General features: G+C 36.8%; 1 protein-coding gene across 2 annotated transcripts in view; it reads right to left on the bottom strand.

Moving 5' to 3' along the window:
* LOC111502182 (glypican dally-like) overlaps positions 1-23,860 on the bottom strand; it is a 46,763-nt gene extending 22,903 nt beyond the window's left edge. The window contains exon 1 of one of the 2 annotated variants that reach the window (XM_074186808.1): positions 23,480-23,860. In XM_074186808.1, the coding sequence (XP_074042909.1) occupies positions 23,480-23,678 (199 nt within the window). In that variant the 5' untranslated portion in view covers positions 23,679-23,860. Of the gene's footprint in view, positions 1-22,984; positions 23,119-23,479 lie in introns of those variants that run through there. The other variant, XM_074186810.1, reaches the window with a different exon arrangement.

Here is a 23,860-nt window from a genome sequence, read left to right on the forward strand (position 1 = left end):
GTAGCATCTGAAGCAGAACTAAGGCAGCTCTTTCAACAGTTTCAGGGTATTCGCATCTCCGACAGAGGGCGCAGGAAACTCCTAGGATACTCCAGGGCCCCGTGGATCGCTATTCAGGAATCTAGGCTCTAGACTACTTTCGTGAATCTGTCAAGGCCCCGAGTGAGAGAATCTGGTACTTTTGAAGCTAGATGGGGGCGTTCCTAGATTAAAAGCAGAATATGCAAAGATGTAGTATATTAGAAATGTCATTTAAAGCTCAAAATGTTGAATGGAACTGAAAGATCACTCGTCAGATAAAGTATTTGACTTCGGGAGGAAGCTGAATTCATTTGGTCGTGTTTGACTAGGTGTGAGCCACAATAAACCCTTCGGGATTGCAGTGGAGAGTGGAATATACTTTGAACTTACCAATCTACCTTACTCTACAGGGTGTTGTAGAATGAAAAAACGAACGGGAGTGTTGTAAGTAGGTCGGGAAATTCATTGTTTCCAAGCGACAAGATGTTGAACTTTTTTTACAAACAATCCTATTCTCATGTTAATATTTGGCAATATAATTTTTAGTGGAAAGTAGTTCATTTAACCTTTAATTAGATACAATTATTGGGTACAGTGGCGGCTCGGGACAGGGTTCGGTGAAACATTCAAAAATAGAACTTGTTTATCCCTCAATTTGTTTTCGTAGCTCGTGTTATTTCCAGAAAAATCAGCTCTTAGCCAACACACTGTATAGATTTAATTTCGAGTTCGTTTTCATTTCACCAAACATTGCCACCATATTCAGCTAATGTGGGAACACTGAGATAATTCAATTTATAATGGTTCCTATAATTATTGAAGACTCATTATTAGATTAGAGAATTGCAGCCTGTCACTAGCCACCATTTATTCAATTACTACGATATTTTTTGCCGTAATTAGTCCAACTGTGAAGAAATCAACTATTAACTTCAATTACTTTCGAATAAAATCATCTAAACTGTATCTGAAAAGCTGTTTCACCTATTCAGGTCATTGTTATCAGATCATTTCAAAAGTTTTGTCGGTTTTTATGAATCTACTTCAAACTGTACCATCCCATTTGAATCGGCGAATTGGGATTCGATGAAGCAAACGAAGGCCGTCGTTGCCTGGTCCTGATTGGCGAACGCTCTAACGTGGAGCAGAATCGGACTTCTTTTGTCGGCCAAAACCTGCTGCTGCTGCTGACGCAGTTTGCGGTACACCGCTCTGCTGTGATGGTTTGGCCCGGTTACAGAAAGTTATAGTGACGTATAGTAGCCATTGTCTATTTTTGGTGGGTTTTCGCCTTTGGTAAGTGCCTGGGTTGCTCATAATTATCCAACCACTGTCCTGAACGTCTCCAGTTGTCGCAAAGGATCCGAACTCGGAGAAAACTTCAGAAAGAGCCTTAATACTTTACCAGGACTGTACTCGCGCGCTAAACGATTGATCTATGGCAAATTTATTTATTCACGAAAGATCACTGATCAAAGATATATAATTTCTGAGTGAATCATCTACACGTGTGAACGATTTATATCGATTCCAAGTAGCTTACATTTGGATTGATGGAATGAACCGAAAGCATATATTATTTAATGAATTCACCAGGCAGTTTAATTACGTATGCATTAGATGTAAATGATGCGTTTGATCGAGCCGCCGGACGAATTTGTCGATGACCTCTCAGGAAATGGCGAATCGAAAATGCGAAGGAACGTTCCAGAATTTCTATAAACAGCAAACAATACGCTCCCCCCGAGCTACAAGTGAAAAAAGCGTCTCCAATTGTGTTATATTTGGCGTCGCTTCGAACTGATTTGCATTTCGTGTATCAGCGATATACGGGGGTTGTTAAACTTATAAATTCAAGAGTGGAGACCTATTCAGGATGTAACTGAATAAGTGTAAAGCATTTAAGGAGGTGATTCCTCATCGAAAAAAAGATATATAAAGAAACTTCAACCATGGTGTAAACCAAATAAATTTCTGGCTAAGTGTCTTTTTGGTAGTACAAAACGTCAGGTTAATTTCAATATTGTAACTTTTTCAGTGCTGGTGAAAAAAATTGTTATACAAATTTTATGTACCCCCTTTAAGGGGCTGTATCTTAACAAGGGATGCTCCAATGAAATTTCTTTATATGAAAAATCCTGTCTTTTTTTCGATGAGGAATAACCTCCTTAAATGTTTTACACTTATTCAGTTACACCCTGTATAAATCGAGTTGCTCGTTTAGGGTTATTCATTTCGGGTTTTTAATTGAATAATTAATTGTCATGGCTTCCAACAAATTAATTTTCTTCCTTTATTACATGTGTGTAGGATTTTAAGAGAGACGAACGGACTTTCGTTTCGACGTCATAACCATATACCCATTATTCGTCGCCATTTATGACCTTTTCAAACAAATCTGCCCATGTATATACTGATTTGAGATCGGATATATCAAAGAACACGTTAATTTTTGTTTTATACATGCTTTCTTCATTTCAATCAAGAAACTGATGTCATTAGTCGCAGCCAAGGCCAACCCTGGCAAATTCGAATCTACATCGTAGAATGTGGGAAGTTCAATCTCAAGACAAGAATCACCCCGAGAGCTGCATGTGCAAGAGCAAGATGGCCCACAAATATGCAAGAATGCGTTCGATGGACGAGTGCAACTTTTCCTACAGGGTGATCCAATAAGAAGGACACCGACAGGAATTGTCAGTGAGAAAGTTACGGTTCTGGGGAAGTTTTCCCTGCATTTCTTCGGAATACATGTACTGTAGCTGTTTTTATAGAACTAGCAGAATTTAGAAATATTCCTTAAGAACGATGTGCCCTTCAATCGAAGCCGTTTTGCGTTTCTCCTGTATTTCGAGTTGGCTATGATATAAATAGACATGGTTTCATTTCGATTCTGTTAATCGCTTAAATTCACAGCACGAAACCACACGTCGTGGTTATTAGTAGGTAGATACTTATTCAGTTGAGTTGTCTCTCAACTCTTCAATGAATGCATCATCTTCCGGTCTATATAAGCTGTAAATTCGAACATCATCGATATACAAATTGATTTCAATGCTAAACGAACTGATTTCCTTTGTATTACTAATGAAAATCGTGAATACTCCACGCTGGTCCTAAAGTACCGCCCTGAGGAACACCACATTTGACCTGAGCTCATTTTACATTTAGATAGTTTACGAATAACTGAAGAACTTGACCCACAATCCATAACGACACCATTATTTCATAGAGAACCAAGTGGAGAATCTTCCTTCAGAAGAATCGAATAGAAAATGATAAACCAGGCGATGTCTTTTGCTAAGTCATTGATGGTTTTGATTTTTCTATAGATGTAGATTGTGGATATATTTTTGGGAAAGTTTTTGGCTTTCCACACTCCCATCTCCATACAAAAATTAATCTCTCCTAAACATACTGAATTCAGATCAATCGCTTGATGAAATTTCAACATAGATGATTCCAGTTCATACACAAAGCATCAGATGATAATTTTTTATAATCAAACATGAAGAAATCTTTTGGTTCGGTTCTAGATATGTATTCATATTGAACGAACCAATACTCGAGAAACTGGAAAACATGTTTTCCAGAAAGTTTTCCAAACAAATTTCTCATAACACCCACTCAGTATATAAACAACAACTAATCTTTCAAAGGGCGATTAGCAAGAATGTTTGAATATGCCTAGCCATAATATCTTCACTATAAACATCGGTATAGACATCTTCAAAGCTATCTCTGTTTATTTATCCACATAAACCGTTATTCGTATGTAGTTGCCTTTTTTGAAGTGACTGGATTTCAAGTTGGAAAATAAACGAGCTCAGCTTCCACTGAATTGTTTATTTCGATTTTGTCATTTTCGAATCGACATTGTTTATAATTACTTTGACGTTTTTTAACAGTTGAAAGAAATTTCGCTCGCCGTCGTTTCTGTATATTTGCTCGGTTTCTACGGTAAATCGTTGAAAGGTAACCGTTAATGACACTAACGATGGCTTCAAAATGTTTATTTGTCGAAAGGATGTCCTTCTTCATTAGATTGACTGAGATTATTGAAAAATACAGGGTAGGCAATTATAAACAAAAATCTCAAACCTTCTAAACGAGCGTGTCTAAACTCAATTTCAGCATAAATGGAAGAAAGGTGTAGCTACCGCTTTTGTAAATTAGTCCACTCGTTCAGAAAATAAGGAACTTTGATTGCCAAAAGTAAGGTTTCCAATAAATAAACAAGGACATGAATTTGGCAAGAATCATTACGATATTAATTGAGTAAACGCTGGAAACATCGTTCGCCAACCTCTATACAATTTTTATACCTCCCTTCCGCAAAAAAATCAAACGACTCAAGTCTGGTGAACGGAGAGGCCACTCAATTGCATCCTTTCTTTCCACCCATCGATGTCGACACTTATAATAATAGTACGTCTCTATTTACCATAAAAAGTACAACAGGCAAAAATAACGTTCGGTATAAAGGTGAATAGACAGAGTATCGGCCAAGGCTGTTTTTCAACTCGACCTGGAAAGAGCATTAATTAAATAACACTAACAAACTCTTTAGTCTTTTTTGAAGTTTTCAACTATATAAGATCTAAACTCTCAGGGTAGTTGTTTGAAATGTTTGGGTGCATTATACGAGAAGCAGAGGGTGAAGATGGAAGATTTATGTTTGGGGATGACTAAAACTGAAATGTATTGAAACTATCAACAGTTGAGAATGTTCGAAGCTTCTTCAATAAGTAATCAGGTTGACGATAGGTCAAAATTTCATGTGTTTGGTGAGTAGATGCAGTGTTTTAAGTGGAGTTGGTGAGCTCTCAGTTCTTAGGTCCAAACACCATTATCGCAGATTTATTACAATTGAGCTTATGTCAAAGATGACTTGAAGATCGTTATTAGTGTATATGAATCAGCAGATGCAGCATCAGGAGGCGGAAAAAATATAACTGTGTGTCAACTGCATAGTGATGTATATTGAATTTTCTGTAAACAGATGAAGATCACAGATATACAAGCTTAAAAGCAAGGGTCCAAGGATATAGCCTTGTGGCACTCCCTAGTCTTTCAACTGCCATGAAAGGAAATTTGAATGTTAACGCCAAAGACATACTTGTCGCATTTATGAAGATCAATAGATAATCTGCTCAAATATAGTACAGGGCGAACCGAAAAATTATAAATTCATGACAGTTCTCAAACAATTTCAAAATAAAAGTAACTCATTCACCGAAACTACTATCCCGGAAACCCAAACAGCTCACACAAGTACCAAACACCTCCGTTATCTTCGCCGACCGACCCCCCCGGCTTCAGAAAATATTTGGCTTTGCGTACTTTAATCGCAGCGGGCAAATTTCGGTCGCTCTCGATTCTTCTTTCATGAATAACTCCACAGCAACTTTCTATGGCGGAACAAATTCCTTTGTCCGTATTGTGAGAGCATCAAATATTGAAAACTGTTAAAGAAAGGCATAATGGGCCCTCGACGGTGCTCACATTGCCCTGTTTCAGGGGGCCCACCCGTGGCTACAAAGTAACGTTCCTTTTTTTTCGAATACGACAAACCGTTTCTATTGTACGCAGTCTGTACATTTTGATTGAAACGTCTCTAAATGTCCACGCTCGACCGAAGCTCTTTATCGATATTAATTCATTGTTGATTTTGCCGGGTCGTAAAAGGTCTAAGCCGATTAGAAGGCTCGACAAACTTTGGATTCGAGATGCCGACGTTCTTTCCAGGTAATATCGCCGTCTTCCGAAAATTCGAGTGCCCCTAATAAATACCTGAGATGCCTTATTAGTGAGAAGAGACCTCGGATTAACGGGATTACAGCGTGTCCCAAACACAAGCCTTGGCAGTGCAAAGAGAGAGAGAGAGAGAGACAAACACTGTTCTGTGCATCACATACCACGATCCTCTTTGACAGTATAAAGAATGTTTGAATACCTACAAACCACCAGGCAGATGTCTATTTTACTCTATTATACCTAAAAAGTATTCAAATTGATGTTTCAAATGTTGGGTTTCAATTTTTAAAAGGATTTGTTTCTAATTCACATATTGGCAACAGCGCCTATATCAAGTTGAAATAACTTATACGTACCTAGATATTCTACTTTAAAAAAGGAAAATTATCTGTATAAATCAACAATTAAGGCAAAATATAAATTATAGTTCAATACCACCTTCACAAGCCACATAAACAACAGTTGTTTTGTTGTTTATTTATATAGAGGAAGATAGGTTAGGTGCACAGAATGTCATATGTCACAGAATGTCTCGGAACTCGGAACATAAGTAAACAGAACAGCACGCCTCTGAAATATGTCATCTTTGTTTGTCTCATTCAGGTAACAGATTCATTGTCCTTTATTAGCTATAATCGATGTTGCCAAATAGTGAAATAGAAACGAATCCCTTTAAATGTTGAATGCATTATTTCATTCCTCTGTTTTAAGTATTTAAATAATTTTTTAAAGAAGAAGGTAGAAATGATAAGTTTTAAATGCGTTGTTTTAGAGCTCTTTTATGAAAACTACTTGATTTTCGTCAGGAGGAACTTTCCCCATTATAACGAATTCAACCATGTCACTGTTCACTACGTAAGTTTTCTGTTTGCCGCCCTTTTGCGGGAAAAACACTCAACAAGTAAAACATCGTTTCGAGACCAACTTATACCCGTGTACGGCAGTTAATAGAATCATAGACTGTGAATTGGTGTAATTCGAAATTATTGAAATCAAGCACTGTTTTCCATTTTGAATTTAATTCCATGTTTCCGTCTTCGCATTACGATAGGTTGCCTTTTATGTTTCGGGAGTTGGCAATCCTAGTGTCGCAATCTGACAACTGACAGCTCTATCGTAAAGTTGGACATTTTTGAGCTTATACGTACGTACTAAGAACGTTTCAACATACGCGCGCTATTTGTGTTGTTTACAGTAACTTAAAAGATTCATCTCGACCCAAAAATGGAATTAAATCGTGAACATTTTCGTGCGATTATTTTTTACAACTTTGGACGTGGATTATCTCAGCAACAATGCATGGATGAACTTAATTCAATTTTTTGGCGATGAAGCTCCATCCAAGAAATCAGGAAAACCAACCGCCGAAGACGGAACACTCTTCACCACGACAATGCGAGCTCTCACACATCGGCTCAAACAACTGCATTTTTGAGCACCCAAAACATCTATTTGATGAGGCATCCGCCGTATAGTCCTGACTTGGCACCGAATGACTTCTTTTAATTCCCACACGTGAAAAACAAACTGAGAGTTCAACGTTTTTCGACCCCTGAAATGCATGTTTTGGAGATACCTCAATCAGAGTGGCAAAAGTGCTTCGACAATTGGTTGAAACGCATGCAAAAGTGTATAGATCTTCATGGGAAATATTTTGAAAAACAATAAAGTGATTTTCGATGATTAATATTTGTTTTTGTTCTCTAATCCCGAAATATAAAAGGCAACCTTGTGCTAGTCGTCTGTTAGCTCAGTGGCCTTTAATCATCCATGGTCTAAAAATGCGTAGTTACTCCAACCATTATGAGGTTCCAGGGAATATTTAGGCTCAAGCATCATGTACTTACCTGCTTGCAATGAACGATGTGAATAGTGTCTGCCGTTGCTTGTTTTTGGAAATGGGGATTTTAGTCTTCGATCGATTCCGTGAGAGAAATCATAACCACTTTTTAGTAAGACTATTCTCAAACTAGCAACTAGCTCCCACTCTCTCTAGTTCAATGTAGATGTTTTTGGAGTATGAAAACAGGGCGAACTTGATCAGTTTTCCAAGTTTCTATTGTAGAATCAAAGTTTTCTTACCAGGAACTAAGATCCCACATAAACCATGTGTGTTTGGAACTGGACTTACCTGTAACAAAAAAAAAGGTTCAACCTGTAAACATAACAACCGAATTATAACTTCAATCACGTCAATTGTGCGCGACATTCCTTAGTGTCGACATTATTTGGGACACGGTGTAGTGAGACAGAGAAGTTCCAGCAAGTTCGAGCTTGAACCGTGAGGTTTCAACCCGTCTAGCTGGTCGCTGGTGAATTTAAGTAATGACCCTGCCTTTCGGTATGCCATGACTCATTGCAGAATACCTGCTCTCGGCCTATCCATTCACATATACCAAACCAGCTTGAGATTCGGAAATAATTCACGCAGAAAAGTTCGTTTCGACGACGTGACGGACGATGGATCGAAATTATTTCGTATACAGGGTGGCAAAGAAAAAGTTCCGATTAGTCATATTTTCCCAGCTTTATTCAAGTACTATTGAAGTACTGTTTTGAGAGATCCCAACATCTGAAACTGGTGTTTAAAGTGACAGTTTTTAATTTACTGCCGGATGTAAACGCGAGACAAGGTTGATGATGTGATGCGGGTGATAAATGTCTTCAGAAAATACGAAAGAGGCATCAAAATAGTGTGTTGGGAATAATTAATTCGATCTGAAGATCGGTGTGAAGATAATATCTTACTCCTCCAACTATGCCTTTTCAAAGCGTCAGACAATTTTATTTCAAATCCAAAGCTACCAAACTGAAATTTTTTCACATCCGCGCATTATTTTCTGAATGAGATTCTGCTGTGATTTCTTTAAATGTAATAAAACGGTAAAAGAGTGTTGGTATATCTTCGGCCAAAAATCACAATTCTCTCTCCCTTTCAAATCTGGAACGTTCAGTATAATTAGTACATAATCAAAGAGATCGTGTGGGGTAATTCAAATTTTCGAAGACATCGAAAAACCTGTTGTCATGCACTACTCTCACACTCTAAGACATGACTTCTCTGATCTACGAAACCGGTTGTGTGAAACATGTTCTTTGTAGCGACTCAGTACAGTCCTATTAGTTTGGCCGACATACTTTTTATCCAATCGTCAAACCTCATTTTGTAAATTCCAGACAATGCGTTGAAGAACTCTAGCAGTTTTGAAACAACCTTCATTTTCACTTTTTCGGAAATTGGTTTTATTATCCATTATGTTTGACGGATTACTGTTACTTATAGTTATTTACTGCATGTCTTGGAATCCAAATGAAATGACGAGACAAGTGTGCTGTCGTCAGCAAAGCAATATATTGGATTCTTGTTTTTTTCCAACAAGTCGTTGATATACAATTAAAGAGGGTTGGAGGCAATACGGATCCTTGGGGAACACCAACGTTGATGGTAAAAGTATACGAGAGATATCCATCGACGGCCACTTGTAGGGAACGCTCTGGTCTAGGAAAATTGTTCTCAATAGAATAATTTCACATCAGATATTCCAATATCACCCATCGAGTTTTCTTGGGAATTCAATTTAAAAAAATCAAGAGACAAATGATACATTTTTCGGGTGCTCAATGTAACATGCTTAGGTGAAAGGCTGTCTATCTATGTCTAGCCACTGTTAGCATTATATATAGCGTTGCTGCTAAAAAAAAACAAGTTTCCTGCCATATCACAGGCCTCTGTACATATATATCCTTGTGAGTTCTGATTGCTCTTCATCTAATATATACTGCGCCAAATGGAAATCACGAATTCACTGACGTCATTAACATAAATCATTAACAACAAACGTCTCAGTAGTGGTCCTTGCGTAACACCATATTTCACCAGCTGACTTAAGCAGAAGCAGTTTGTAAATTTCGAATGCATTCAGAAGCAGAGTAAAGGGGGTCTTTTGATTGGTTTCCGGGTTTTGGCGTGCCCTTCTTTGCTTACAGTCTCCAAACGTTTCAAGTGCAACGGCGGCAGTCATCTTCAGTAGCGTAGTCGAAGTACTCTTCTTGTATCAACTGAAACTGTTGTTGACAACTAAAACATTGACACCAACCGTAAAGGGTTTCAAAAATAATGCTTGCTGAGTAGGCAGATCGTCACCGAAACAAAACTAATACATATTGGAGACAGAGCGCCATGCCATCAAAATTCCACCCGCTACACCTCTAAATCATTCAAAACATCCATTATCCGCGTCTGGCGACAGCAGCCAGCGAGACGACTTGTGACTCCATGATAAGTTCTGGTCTCATTAGCGAGTGCAAACACGTCAGAAGCGTATCTCCGTGTACTGTTGCAGTCCCACCACCATTTCGGCGTTATCTTCGAAGAAACTTTAATATCTCATCTCGAAGAGCGTTACATGAACTTTTCTTCTTCTTCTTTCGCCGCAGGAATGCGGCTGAGTAGATATAGATGGGCGTATGAGATATTTACCTTGATGTTGACACTGTGATTCGTTTATTTGGTCTTCGGCTCGCTCTCGTGTGTATTTGTACGCATTTTCAGTTGCGTCTCATAGATAGAGTGGGAAGTGTTCCTATTACTTTCATGGATTGTTTGCGTAATTTTCGAGATTGTCAGTCGTGCCTCCCACGGAGCCTGGCCTCGCACGTAATCGTGTCAATCGCCTTGTTAGATCGCTCTGTACTGCAGTGTCAGCGAAACTTCACAATGTCAATATGTCAAGACGATTATGTCAGTTGTCAAGTATGTTACTGATAAGTCAAAAGCTCAATTATTCTCGAAGTTGAAACACAAAACCATACACTGTGACCCTACATTTTCCAATCACGTATCTAATCTTGAAATTAACATTGAAATTCGCCGCCTCTCTTCTAGCGTTACTTCTAAATTCTGACGAGACGTATAAGGAAGATGAAAATCAATAAACTCATATTCTCCTATTACTTCGAAATGTCTTCATCACAGACGGACATCTGCATTTTACATTGCACAATACGGAATCACAAATCAGTGAAATTAGTTTTTTACTGCCATCAATCTAGACGAGACGCGAAACGGTTTACAAACCGTACGTTCTCATCGAGTTCTTCGGAAAACATGTCATCATTCAAGAAGATTAATCACAGATACGTTTTTTTCCAGTCGCAGTCGTCTGATCAAACAGAAGACTATCCGATAGAGTTCCGTTCGCGGAGCAAACAGATAAATATTGATGATCCATCTGTCACTGATTGATTGATGTGCCAGCTTCACCTATAAGTAGGTAAATAAATATGTATTCCGTCCAATGTCAATATGTAATGATACTTAATCAGATAGCAGAGCGTTCTACGCTACGTTTTGTCGACTAGAGTGATTCAAAAGTCATCAATTCCGATAAATGAAAATGTGGTCCTTCGAGGCGGATTTCAATATTCAGGAATGTGGACGCAGGCATGCTTTTCAACACGATTCGCGCTTTATGATACTTCAAACAAAAGCCAATCAATGCGTTCAAACTTTTCGCAATAACCTCTCAAAGTAATCGTTTCATAATTCTCGAACGCGGTCTTCGGGCACGAAATCTCGTAACAGTATAATTCCCAAGTGGACTTTTTTTTTATTTTTCGTCTTCGAGAACAAACACTCGTAACTTCCAAGAGTATTCATCGAGGCGAGTTGAAAGTTGATAATTAAAATTCAAGAATCGCTTTATTGCCGGCTAATGCGCCAATACAATGGTCTCTTTGTGATTATCAACAATGCCAATTAGTGTCGGAGGTTATGATTTGTTATTGTAAGCAGTCGATGCGTGGTTTATACCGGGTTCGCAATAAATCTGGGGTCAAAAGTGTCTAAAGCACAGTCAACGGTAAGTTAATGGACAAATTTTATTCGTTTTCTCTGCCATAGAATGAATAGGATATCACTATTAGATCACAAGATCACTATTAGAATTAGACAGACACAACCATATAACTGTAGTCATCATCTACAGAATAGAACACATGTTTTTATTATCTGCTTCTTGTAAATTACGACTTCAACACTCAAAATTTCCAATTCAATCTCCAAATTACGAATTTAAACTCGAAATTTCGACTTTGGACGAAAAATTGTGAACCTGAACTTAAAATTTAGACCTTAATCGCGACTTCATACTCGAAATTACGACTTTGGACTCAAAATTACGGCTTTGGACTCAAAATTACGACTTTGAACTTGCAATCTCGACTTGAATCGACTTTAGTATCGAAATTTTGACTGTAATCCCGGCTTAAAACTCAAAATTACCACTTTGAACTGAAATTACAAATTTATAATCAAAATTTCGACCTCAATCTCGCCTTTTAACTCAAAATTACGACTTGGGACTAGGTATTACTACATGAATTTCGTCTTTAATTTAGAATATACGACTTTCGACTCAGAATAACGATTTTGGACTGAGAATTACGACTTCAATCTCGCCTTTAAACTCTAAATCACAACTTTTAAATCAAAATCACGACTTTGGACTCTGAATTACTACATAAATTTCGTCATTGATTTAGAAATTACGACTTCAACACTAGAAATTTATAATTTAATCTCCAAATTACGAATTTAAACTCGAAATTACGACATCGGACTTAAAATTACGACTTTGAACTCGAAAATTCGACTTTGTACTGAAAATTATGAATTTAAACTTGAAATTTCGAATTTAATCGCGACTTAAAACTCGAAATTATGACATTGGACTCGAAATTACGACATTGGACTCGAAATTACGACATTGGACTCAAAATTACGGCTTTGGACAGAACATTATACGACTTTGGACTCAAAATTACGACATTCAACTCGAAACTTCGACTTTAATTTCACCTTCAAACTCGACATTACGACTTTGGACTAAAAATTACGAATGTCATCTCGAAATTTCGATTTCGATCGCGATTTTAAACTCAAAATTAGGACTTTAGGATCAAAATTACGACTTTTAACTCAAAATTACGACTTTGGTGTCAAAATTACAAGTTTTTAACTCGAAATTTCGATTTCAATTGCGACTTCAAACTCGAAATTACGACTTTGGACTCAAAATTACGACTTTGGACTCAAAATTACGACTTTGAACTCAAAATTACGACTTTGGACTCAAAATTACGACTCTGAACTCGAAATTTCGACTTTAATCTCGACTTGAAACTCAAAATTACGACTTTGGTGTCAAAATTACAAGTTTTTAACTCGAAATTTCGATTTCAATTGCGACTTCAAACTCTAAATTACGACTTTGGGCTCAAAATTACGACTTTGGACTGAAAATTACGACTTTGCACTCAAAATTAAGAACTTTGAACTTGAAATTTCGACTTCAACCTCGACTTGAATCGACTTTAGTATCGAAATTTTGGCTTCAAACTGAAAATTACCACTTTGGACTGAAATTACAAATTTATAATCAAAATTTCGACTTCAATCTCGACTTCAAACTCTAAATTACGACTATGGATGCAAAATCACGACTTTTGACTCAGAATTAAGACTTTAATCTCGCTTTTAAACTCAAAATTACGACTTTGGACTCGAAATTACTACTTAATTCTCGTCTTTAATTTCGAAATTACGACTTTGGACTCAGAATCACGACTATAACCTCGCCTTTGAACTCAAAATGATGACTTTGGAGTAAAAATTACGACTTTGCAGTCAAAATTACGATTTTGGAGTCAAAATTACGACTTTGGAGTCAAAATTACGACTTTGGAGTCAAAATTACGACTTTGCAGTCAAAATTACGACACAACTCGAAATTTAGACTTAAATTTTGTTGTGGGGAATGAGAAGTCCCGAATTTATTTCAACTATTCACCCCTTAGACAGCCTCAGCTAAAATGCCTGATGTAGTTCTTCTCGACCATCAGAACAAGACAATATTCGTCGTGGAGTTTTCAGTTCCCGGCTAGACGAATATCTTCCAAAAAGAGCAGGGAAAACGGATGAAATATAGAAATTTTCCTCTCGAACTCCGCAAACTGTCCAAATCACCCTGTTGAGGTGGTTGTTATTCGCTCAACAACCCCGCACTGTCCGTACTGTATAATAGACAGGACGTATAATTATTTTCCCCAACGGTGCCCTCAAAACGTCGGTTTTCCTTTTCCGATCAGATCCAAACTATTTCCACAATTCCGACATGATCGGAAATTGAATTTGCTGGAGTGACAAGCGGACTGACGGACGCGTAAAAACAAACGAGACTGCGAAAACTCATTAAATTCCCAATTAAACAATCTCATTTCGACGGAAATCTGCGAGACGCCTTACGGAGAGCATTTTTCCAGCTTCGTCGGTTTTCCATTTCATTAGACTCCAATAACGCCTCCCTCAACATAAGGAAAACAATTTCATTCGATGTTCGGTCTTGCGAGAACGAATAACTCGTTATGTATGTCGTTTACAAAGTGTTGACGACACTTGACACTTGCGTATTTTGATAAAGAAATTGAATGAAAAAAAAAAGCATTTTTTGGAATTGTTAAAAAAGACAGGGAATAATTTACGAGGGTTGTCCCAGAAGTAGCTGAACCAACGAAGAGAACACTGAAAAATGTATTTTACACTGAAGTTTTTTCCAACGTATAAGAGATATATTGGGTCAGAGAGAGACAAGCAAAAAAAATCTACCCCATACACCTCCCTTTACAGAACCAAAACTACAACTAATGATGTTTCCCATTTATGTGCATAATATCAGAGTCTGGTCAAACAAGATACCAACAGTTAGAACGTACAGAGTGGTCCAACGAAGAGTATGCACCTTGCTTTTCTCCTTTTTTTGTAACTTAACGCAAAAATGCTCGGACAGGTCAATTTTGCTTTTGAGGGGGACACATTTTAGATGTATTTTTCTACCTGTGCCTTCAACCCCCTAGCGAGGGTGAGTAACAACCCTAAAATTTTAAATAGAAAGTGGGGTCGAGTGATATATCATTTGGAAGGGCATAAAATTATCTTTCCAATGATACCTAATTTGTTGTATTTACTTGAAAAGTTATAAAAAAAGCAAGAACATTTACTCGATATTTTTGGTGTTAATGAAAATGCGGAAAAAAACGGCATTTTTATCACTACTACATTCCTCAATTTCTCTCGTGCGTTTTTTGGTTCAAATAACAACAGCAGATAAGTGTACAAAAATAATTTAGGCAAACGTTCATTGAAACCTACGTTTTGATGTAAATTGGACCAAAAATAAATAGAAATGACTCATTTTACAATAAATTTTAAAGCTAGATAGGAATGAGTCATTTGTTGAAAACGGCTTGCTCTATTATAAATAGCTTGATAATGATATAACCACAAGCAACTTCTGGAATTCATGGATGTGATTCAGATTCTTTGACAAGCTGATGTAATCCGCAAAACAGGATATGATTAATAACCGTAGTCCACGTTTTCGTCAAACAATAAGTGAACTTCGATTAGTACATATAATGTTTTGTTACATTTGCAACAAGTTACTAAAAAACAAAGGAATCGATTCACACATTTAGTTGTTGAGGGCGGAGGAAAAATGACCACCACTAATCCTACCATTCTGGCTACGAAAAATTGATTGGAATACTTTCTAAGATTCTCAAACATTCTTGATTATTTCTTGAGAATTTTCTCCTCAAAAACTAACCTTTCAAAAAACCTTTCTCACCTCAGATATCCTGGTGTTTTCTACAACTTATTGCAGAAACTTTTCGTGACTATATAACATTACCTCAGCCTTGAAATTGTTTTCTTAAATAGTACTATTCTTGTTAGAGGGAGCCATTCTATTTTAAAAATTGGTTATGTGGTAACATAACAGTGCTGAAGTGAGACTTTGTTAGAGATTCTCAGAATGATATCATGTTGTGACCATGAATATTGGAGTTTGTGATAAACCTATCTAGGTTGCCATCTGCAAAGGTGAAGCCAAGAGACCTCTCCTAAAAAAATAGGTCTGCAACTGCCTGGAAAACCAATGTTGAATGGCACTTCTCCATTTTGATACAAAAAAAATTTGGGATCTTTCAAGACGGGGAAATAAAAAGCCAAAACATTTCTCTCTCAAAAAGCATAATAAACTCTTCTACACCATGTGAATATAGTAATTCTCACATTGGTTCTCATTTATTATTTCCATATTCAATTTCTTCTGCATCCCCCTCCAGACAAATACAAAGTAATAAACATCTCACAGCGGAAAGCAAAAAACGGAAAATAAAAGATAGTCTGCTACTTTGCCATTCAACAAACAAATTCGAACGGTGTCTCAAGCAGAGCTGGGTATGATTCAAGTGGATGTTTTTATTTGTTTATTCATCGAATGACATCTGTTCAGTGTTTCGGCTAATGAAGATTTTTATTATATATTTACGATGAAAGAGTAGCCTTCACTAGACTCGATGACACATCTACACGAAACAGGCGTGAACCAAATGGCACAACTTTCTAGTAGAAAATGCAGTCTTCCTTTATACTGTCGTCGTTTATAGCCTTTTCAAAGCCATTAGTGGTTGACAAAAGAGTTTGACAGATGTGCAAATCTAGATCTTCCTTCTTTTTGACAAATATTTGGCTTTATGTTGTTTTGGCATTCTTTTCCGCATATTTGGCATCTTCAACATTGCATACGAATCTCATCTTATTTATTGATGAAATTCTAGAAACTGATCTGGTCCTAGAGTGGTATTTTTAGTGGTTAGTGTTAGAACTGTCTCAGATGAAAAGATTAGGATAAATCTGCATGAAGAAGAGCTTCTCCCAGATCTGCATTTGTACTTCGATGAGGGAGTTGAGGTAATCACGATGCTTCTTATCAACTGAAGCACTAGAACTAGGACTTTATAACAAAAAGAAATTTCAGTACATTCAGTCTGATTAGTTTTACGTAAGTAAATCAGTTTAAATACTTGGTGTCTCATTTGTTGATAAAATTGACGAAATGGTACATTCGAATTTGTACCACAAACCAAAACACATCAAAGTGTTAACCCCTTTTCACTAACTTCCAATTCAATGAAAATAATCTTTTTATCCTCTTCTCTCGCCTCTTCTCGTTTTCGTTCAAGTTTTTTTCTTTCAATACATTATTACTCTTCATAAATTTTCTATATTCAGTTCATCTTCAGTTTCACCTAGAAGGGTCATTTCCTCATTTGGCTACACGAACTTGGGACCAAGCCTGAAAGGTCTTCATTTCTATTACTATACAGCGTGACTCACGGTCGATGGTAGGTTAGACGTTTCTGGAAAACGCAAAGCATGATTTTTCTGAAAATTTCACCTCTCACACTTCCTTACCTGTTCTATCGATCTAAAATATTTTCAGCATTGCGGCGTTGCCACTTCCATCAAAAAGTCCAAGCAACTTTATTTTTTTGAATGGAACACCCCGTATATTAATACATTTTTGGAATTGCTCTGGTGTTTTAATACTTTTTTGTTAATAATGTCCTATACCTATCTCTATCTGTTTTCGAGATAAAAAATAAATTGTGCTAAATATGGTCCAAAACATAGCCTTAATTGAAATTGAGTACATCAGTACTCTCAATTCATGAAATGTTGATATTTCGATGATAGTTTGGACAAACTCGAAATATTCAAATAACACCAAGAAATCGACTCCATATCATACAGGGCGTGCTAAAATTACTATTATTTCCATTGTGCATAAAAGTAGTCAAAAGTTCATTTTTTCAAATGAAACCCCCTGTATATTACTCGGTAAATTGAAAGATGGTGAAAAATGCTTCAAGATGATATATCATGTCCCTATACCTAAATCGTCAAGTTTTCTCAATAAAGTCGCTTTTTCTAGAAACATTATTTTTTTTTTAGAATTTGGATTTAGGTAGCAGTGGAATTATCAAGCTTATAACAGTTCGGTTACTTAAGTAATTTACAAAGAATTATCGACGGTGATTCGAATCATCTTCCAAAATGAATGCAAATATCGATTATTGAAACGAAGTTCTTATGAAATTATTTATAATACACATGAAAAAAGTGATCAAATCATTGTCAGAACGTGTAAAAAATTCAACCAAATATATCCTGAACTAACACCAATGAACGAGAGGAAGTTTGTAAGGTTACAAAATAATTTCCTTAACTATGGCTCAAAGTTTCCAGGGAACAACTGTACCAAAAATCAGTCATTTCTAGGTAAAAAGTAAGATTTTGTGGGCTAAAACATGTGAAAGTACAGACAATAACAGAATAGTATGATTCAAAATAACAAAATTGTAAACAAAATATCACATTTTCACAATAAATGCTGAAAATTTTGTCCATTACATTCTAAACACTTTAAAATGTTTTTTGTACGCGACTTGTGGTTGCTTTTTCAATTTCCTGGGGATCCAGATCTTCAATACTCCGCACTATTCGCCGTCGCAATTCTTCTTTGGTGGGCACTGGAGTACTGTATACCCTTTCTTTTAAAACACCCCATAAAAAAAGTCAAGTGTCGTGAGATCGGGTGATCTCGGTGGCCAATCCCACGGCCCTAAACGCCTAAACCAACGATCGTCGAAGAGTTCGTCAAGTTTCCTGGAAACTTCCTAGGTGGAATGAGCTGGCGCTCCGTCCAGTTGAAACCACGAATTCCTATATTCCTCTAAAGGCAAATTTTTAAGAAAATTGGTTACAGTCGTTCTTAATATTTGGAGATATCTCTCTTCCTTCCTTCTATTGAAAATACCATCCCTCGTAAATTTTGATTCGTCGCTCCAAAATATTTTTGACAAAAATTCCCGATCTTCCTGTGTATGAATCAAAAGGGATTCACAAAAATTCATTCTACGTTCGAAGTCTTCTGCTTTTAGAGCTTGAATTTTGGTAAATTTATACGGATGCATTCCGTGATTTTTCAAAATTCGTTGTACTGAAGCATGTGATACACCTAAATCTTTTTCTGCACTGCGAATGGAAGCTTCTGGATATGCATAAAAATATGCCAAAACGTTAACAGTATTGTCCTCATTTGAAGTAACAGGTTTTGGTAATGTTGAAGGCGCTTTTGACATGGAGCCATAGTTAAGGAAATCATTTTGTAATCTTACAAACTTCCTCTCGTTCATTGGTGTTAGTTCAGGATACATTTGGTTCAATTTTCTACACGTTCTGGCAATGATTTGATCACACTGTCCGTGTATAATAAATAATTTCATAAGAACTTCGTTTGAATAATCAATATTTGCATTCATTTTGGAAGATGATTCAAAACACCGTCAATAACTCTTTGTAAATTACTTATAAAAGTAACCGAACTGCTATAAGCTTGATAATTCCACTGCTACCTAAATCCAAATTCTAAAAAAAAATAATGTTTCTAGAAGAAGCGATTTTATTGAGAAAACTTGACGATTTAGGTATAGGGACACGATATATCATCTTGAAGCATTTTTCACCATCTTTCAATTTACCGTGTAATATACAGGGGGTTTCATTTGAAAAAATGAACTTTTGACTACTTTTATGCACAATGGAAATAATAGTAATTTTAGCACGCCCTGTATGATATGGAGTCGATTTCTTGGTGTTATTTGAATATTTCGAGTTTGTCCAAACTATCATCGAAATATCAACATTTCATGAATTGAGAGTAGTGATGTACTTAATTTCAATTAAGGCTATGTTTTGGACCATATTTAGCACAAATTTATTTTTTATCTCGAAAACAGATAGAGATAGGTATAGGACATTATTAACAAAAAAGTATTAAAATACCAGAGCAATTCCAAAAATGTATTAATATACGGGGTGTTCCATTAAAAAAAATAAAGTTGCTAGGACTTTTTGATGGAAGTGGCAATGCCGCAATGCTGAAAATATTTTAGATCGATAGAACAGGTAAGGAAATGTGAGTGGTGAAATTTTCAGAAAAATCATGCTTTGCGTTTTCCAGAAACGTCTAACCTACCATTGACCGTGAGTCACGCTGTATATCTCCCGTAATTTCTATCTCATCGGATACCTATTGTTACTAATTTTATACCCTCGATTAAGAATCTACACATCCACACAGAGTTCCCATCAAAGGATCGAATCCTTTCAAAGGGCACAATAGTATTTTTTCCTCCATTGAAATGAGCTCCCACAGCTAAATAAAGTTCGGCAATTGTAAGTCTTTCACAAGAGCCCTCACCGGAGATTTCATACAACAAAATGGTGAATAATCAATTACGGATGCTGTCAACTACCCCGGCAGCAGGGTGATGAATGAGGGTGTGAAATGACACACGCACAGGGGCGCCCCCTTCGCGAGAAGGGGTCTCCGAGGGATTCGTTTTGATCGAATGTTTGGCCAAGGATTGAGCTGCAAAAAGGGGTTTGATGCGTGTGCGATTCTATTCACAGCGCACTAACAATTGTTGTGTAAAAAATGGAAATCAAAATCTTATATAAGAAAGTCTACTAAACAATACACAAAAATAAGTATCCTCCAGTGTTCTCGAGGCAATAAAAACATCTATCCACATTATTTTAGTTTAATAAATTAATGCTAGAGTCTTATACTATATATCTAATCTGTAATGTACTACAAAAGATCATTAATAAAAGTGGTTTTATTAGTTAATTATTACTTTATATTGATTTATATTACCTCAAGCTTCATTAATAATTTTATGAATAACTTGTAACTTTGCTTTGTAACTTTGGAACTGCTACACCAATTGAAAGTAACTTGTGATACATTTATAATATTCCCTTTTCAATTCAAATGTTTCATATTGTTATTCAACTTTAATTTTCACCATTCTTGTCCCTCTTACAAAAAGAAACCATTGTTTCGAACGACACCATCGGAAATAACCATTATCTCCAATTAAATCCCTTATTGAGAATCTCTAGGGCTGCCCTTTCTTCCCACAAAGTTATAATTCTGACAAAGAAATTATGAAGCGCTGCGGGTAACAATTTCTTCGCACCCTCCGCACTCCTAGCTTCAACTGTCTCCACCCTTGTCTCGCACATCTGCCCGGGAAGTAGTTTTTTAAACGACGTAGGTGGAATGTAGATTTTTCAGGGGTGATAAATAATGGGAGACAAACATTTTGCCTCTTTCAGATACACAATGGGAGGAGATACGGTGTATTTCGGAATTTTTATTTGTATTGTCGAAACGGTCGTTTGGAATTTGAGATTCCGCTTTTCGATAAGCGGCTCTGACTCGTTTTTGGGACGCAAAAGTTCGGGTTTCAAAGGAGTTCGATTCTTTGTCGTCGACGGATTTGTCGCGTCATAATTCTTCATGACCTTGTTCGCGATGGTTCCAAATCGGGAATCGAACTAATTACTTTATAATCTGCCAAACGGAGGTGAATTTCTCACTGAGTAGAAATCATATTCACAATCCATTATACTTGTTAAAATAATTTATAAACGCGCCTTTTTTCTCCGCGGCTGGTGCCCCAGTTGGAATATTTATAAATCCTTTCTCATTGCAAATCTACCAGTACGAAGAAACAGAAAGCAATTCAAACTTACAACCAAGCTATAATATATGTTTAGCCCTTAAATCGCGTATTTTATCAAATATCCCGTTGCTCATCCTCATAGTATTCTCTTAATTGGCCATCGCCCTGGCTCTGGCTCAAATACGCCAGTGTAAAACCCATCGCCAAGAAATCAGATCCGAGTCGAATCTGTTTCCGTACCGATATTTGTTATTGTTAGCCGCACCGGCATCCCCCGAACGAATCCATCTTGCCATGAGCGGGGTAGTGAAACAAGAGAAACACACGCGCCCGTTTCCGTTTTCTAAAATTAGGTTGGCACGTGTTTCCATGGCCTGATGTTTATTTGGACTAACACCTCCGATGAAAATCGCCCGTCTAATTTGTGAGCTGGCCGACGAAGACGACGAAATTAGAGAAACATTTGCCGGAATGCTGCGAAAAATGCGATTCGTCTGTATTTTGTTGGCGTGGTTCTGTTTTGCATCGTTTATTTTCGATTCATAGTTATGATCAAGCTGTACTGGGATGTATGGAGTGGAACACAACTGAATGGAAAAGTCAACTGTATAAAATATTCATAGACATATTCTGATAGCACACATCAAGTGACAATGGCCAAATGTGGACAGATTTTCAAAATGTCTGCGAATAAAGAAGATATAGGCAAAAAAATAATTAGGGATTTTTTGGTTTTTCCTGTATATCTCCAGAACCAGAAGAGCTATATTCAATTTTTTCACATCATTGAATAGGTATCTGAAATACGCAACTTTGCCACAAATTAACCGACACTCTATCGTTTACGAGATTCCCATGTACAAAAACGAATTTGTTGTTATCGAGGATAATGCCCAGACATTTCAGTTCTCTTGCAAATGTAGGAGTTGAATCTACATTACCCTTCCTGGTGAAGGGGTCCATCTCAGTTTTGCTGGGGTTCACAGCTCCCTCTGGCACCTTCTATAAATATTGAGAATTTGATTAAGGTGTGGTTGTTTTCTCAACGTCAGACATGCAATTGTCCAGTTGTCGGGGTTGTAACCACCTAACCAACGATAGTTTTTGGACTGTGTTGGAAATGAAAGATGACAGCTTCTTCCAAGAGCGATATCAAGTTGGATTTTGCGATGTACCTACTCGAACGAGTTTGATTTCGTCTTTTTTCACAGTTCAGCTGACAATCGAGAAGGTACTGATAGGCGGTCAACAAAATATGTGATAGATATTTACTATTGAAAACAGTAATGATCTGAATGAAACAATTTAAACACATAATACATAGGACCACTATAAAATGCTTGAATAACCATATATAGTTTGAAAAACGCTGGCAGGCGATACTCCCACTGACAAAATCCCCCTCTCCGATAAAATTTGGGCATGCAGAGCTTGGGAAATGACAATTTTAACATTTACTCGCGATTCATTTCTTTTACGTATAACTTATCTTTTCAAACGTGATGTCCAACTATTTTAATAATCGCCCTGATAATTACGTAGTAATAAATAGCACCTCTGTCCCAACACTGGTTCTTGCGGTATTCACAAGGTTTCTGACATTTCTTCATCTCTACAATCCCGTAATATAGATATCACCATACACTTATCAGATGATGAAAAAATAAGCAATATCTTTTCTTGCATTATGTAGGTACTTTTTTAATTTAACAGGTGAACTATTAACATATACTTAAACCCAAACAAATACAATAAAATCACTTACCTATTATCTGTTGGATATTCAAAACAAGATTTGCTTTTGTAATACTTGAAATAACAGCAAAAATTCATACACATTTCTGAAGCAGTGAAAACCATTTTCTTAAATACCTTGAAATGTCACATTTCATAACTGTCACAATTTACGTTCGTATATTTACAAAGGCTACCGATTTGCTTATTCAATGAAATAAAGCTGTGAATGGGAATGGAAACATAAACAAATCTAAGCATATTATAGCGACATCGTTGCATTTCAGATACCAAAAAGTAAACATACAGTTTCATTCATTTTTAAACAATGCGAATTTTCACACGTTACATTCCAGAGTTAATTTGATATTTTCTTTTCCGTTCATCAAACATAACATAAATAAATGGTATACTAGGTCGATGGCAAAATAGTTTTTCAATCCGATAGTCATTTGCTTGCGAATCTCAATCTGACTTTTAATTCATAATTTGGCGATAATTAAGATAACCAGGAAAGTAAACTCACCCATTTGAGGCCTATCCAAAACTCTGGCCGATTGCAATTTCAGCACTTGCTCAATGTCCCTTTTGACTGAATCGCAACTCCGGTTTTCCGCCAGCGAAGCTCCGGAGCAGCCGGACCCACAAAGAGCCACCGTGATTACCAAAACTATACCCTGCACCCGACACATATTCCCGGAAACAGTCCTCCCGATCACAGCCATTACTTAATTTTCTAGCTAGATATGTATTAAATCGTGCGTTTCTATTTACTTCGGATTCATATCTAAGGCACTGAAACCGATTTCAGGTCCGATCACATTCCGGGTTGAGGAGACGACCTGACGAAGAACGGAGCACTGTTCGAATGTGAAACATGCGCATTCCTAGCGTGCGAACTGTTTTA

Source organism: Leptinotarsa decemlineata, unplaced genomic scaffold, assembly GCF_025532065.1.
Source record: "Leptinotarsa decemlineata unplaced genomic scaffold, Ldec_3_MD MMD2_P_RNA_scaffold_5, whole genome shotgun sequence".
Lineage (NCBI taxonomy): Eukaryota > Metazoa > Arthropoda > Insecta > Coleoptera > Chrysomelidae > Leptinotarsa > Leptinotarsa decemlineata.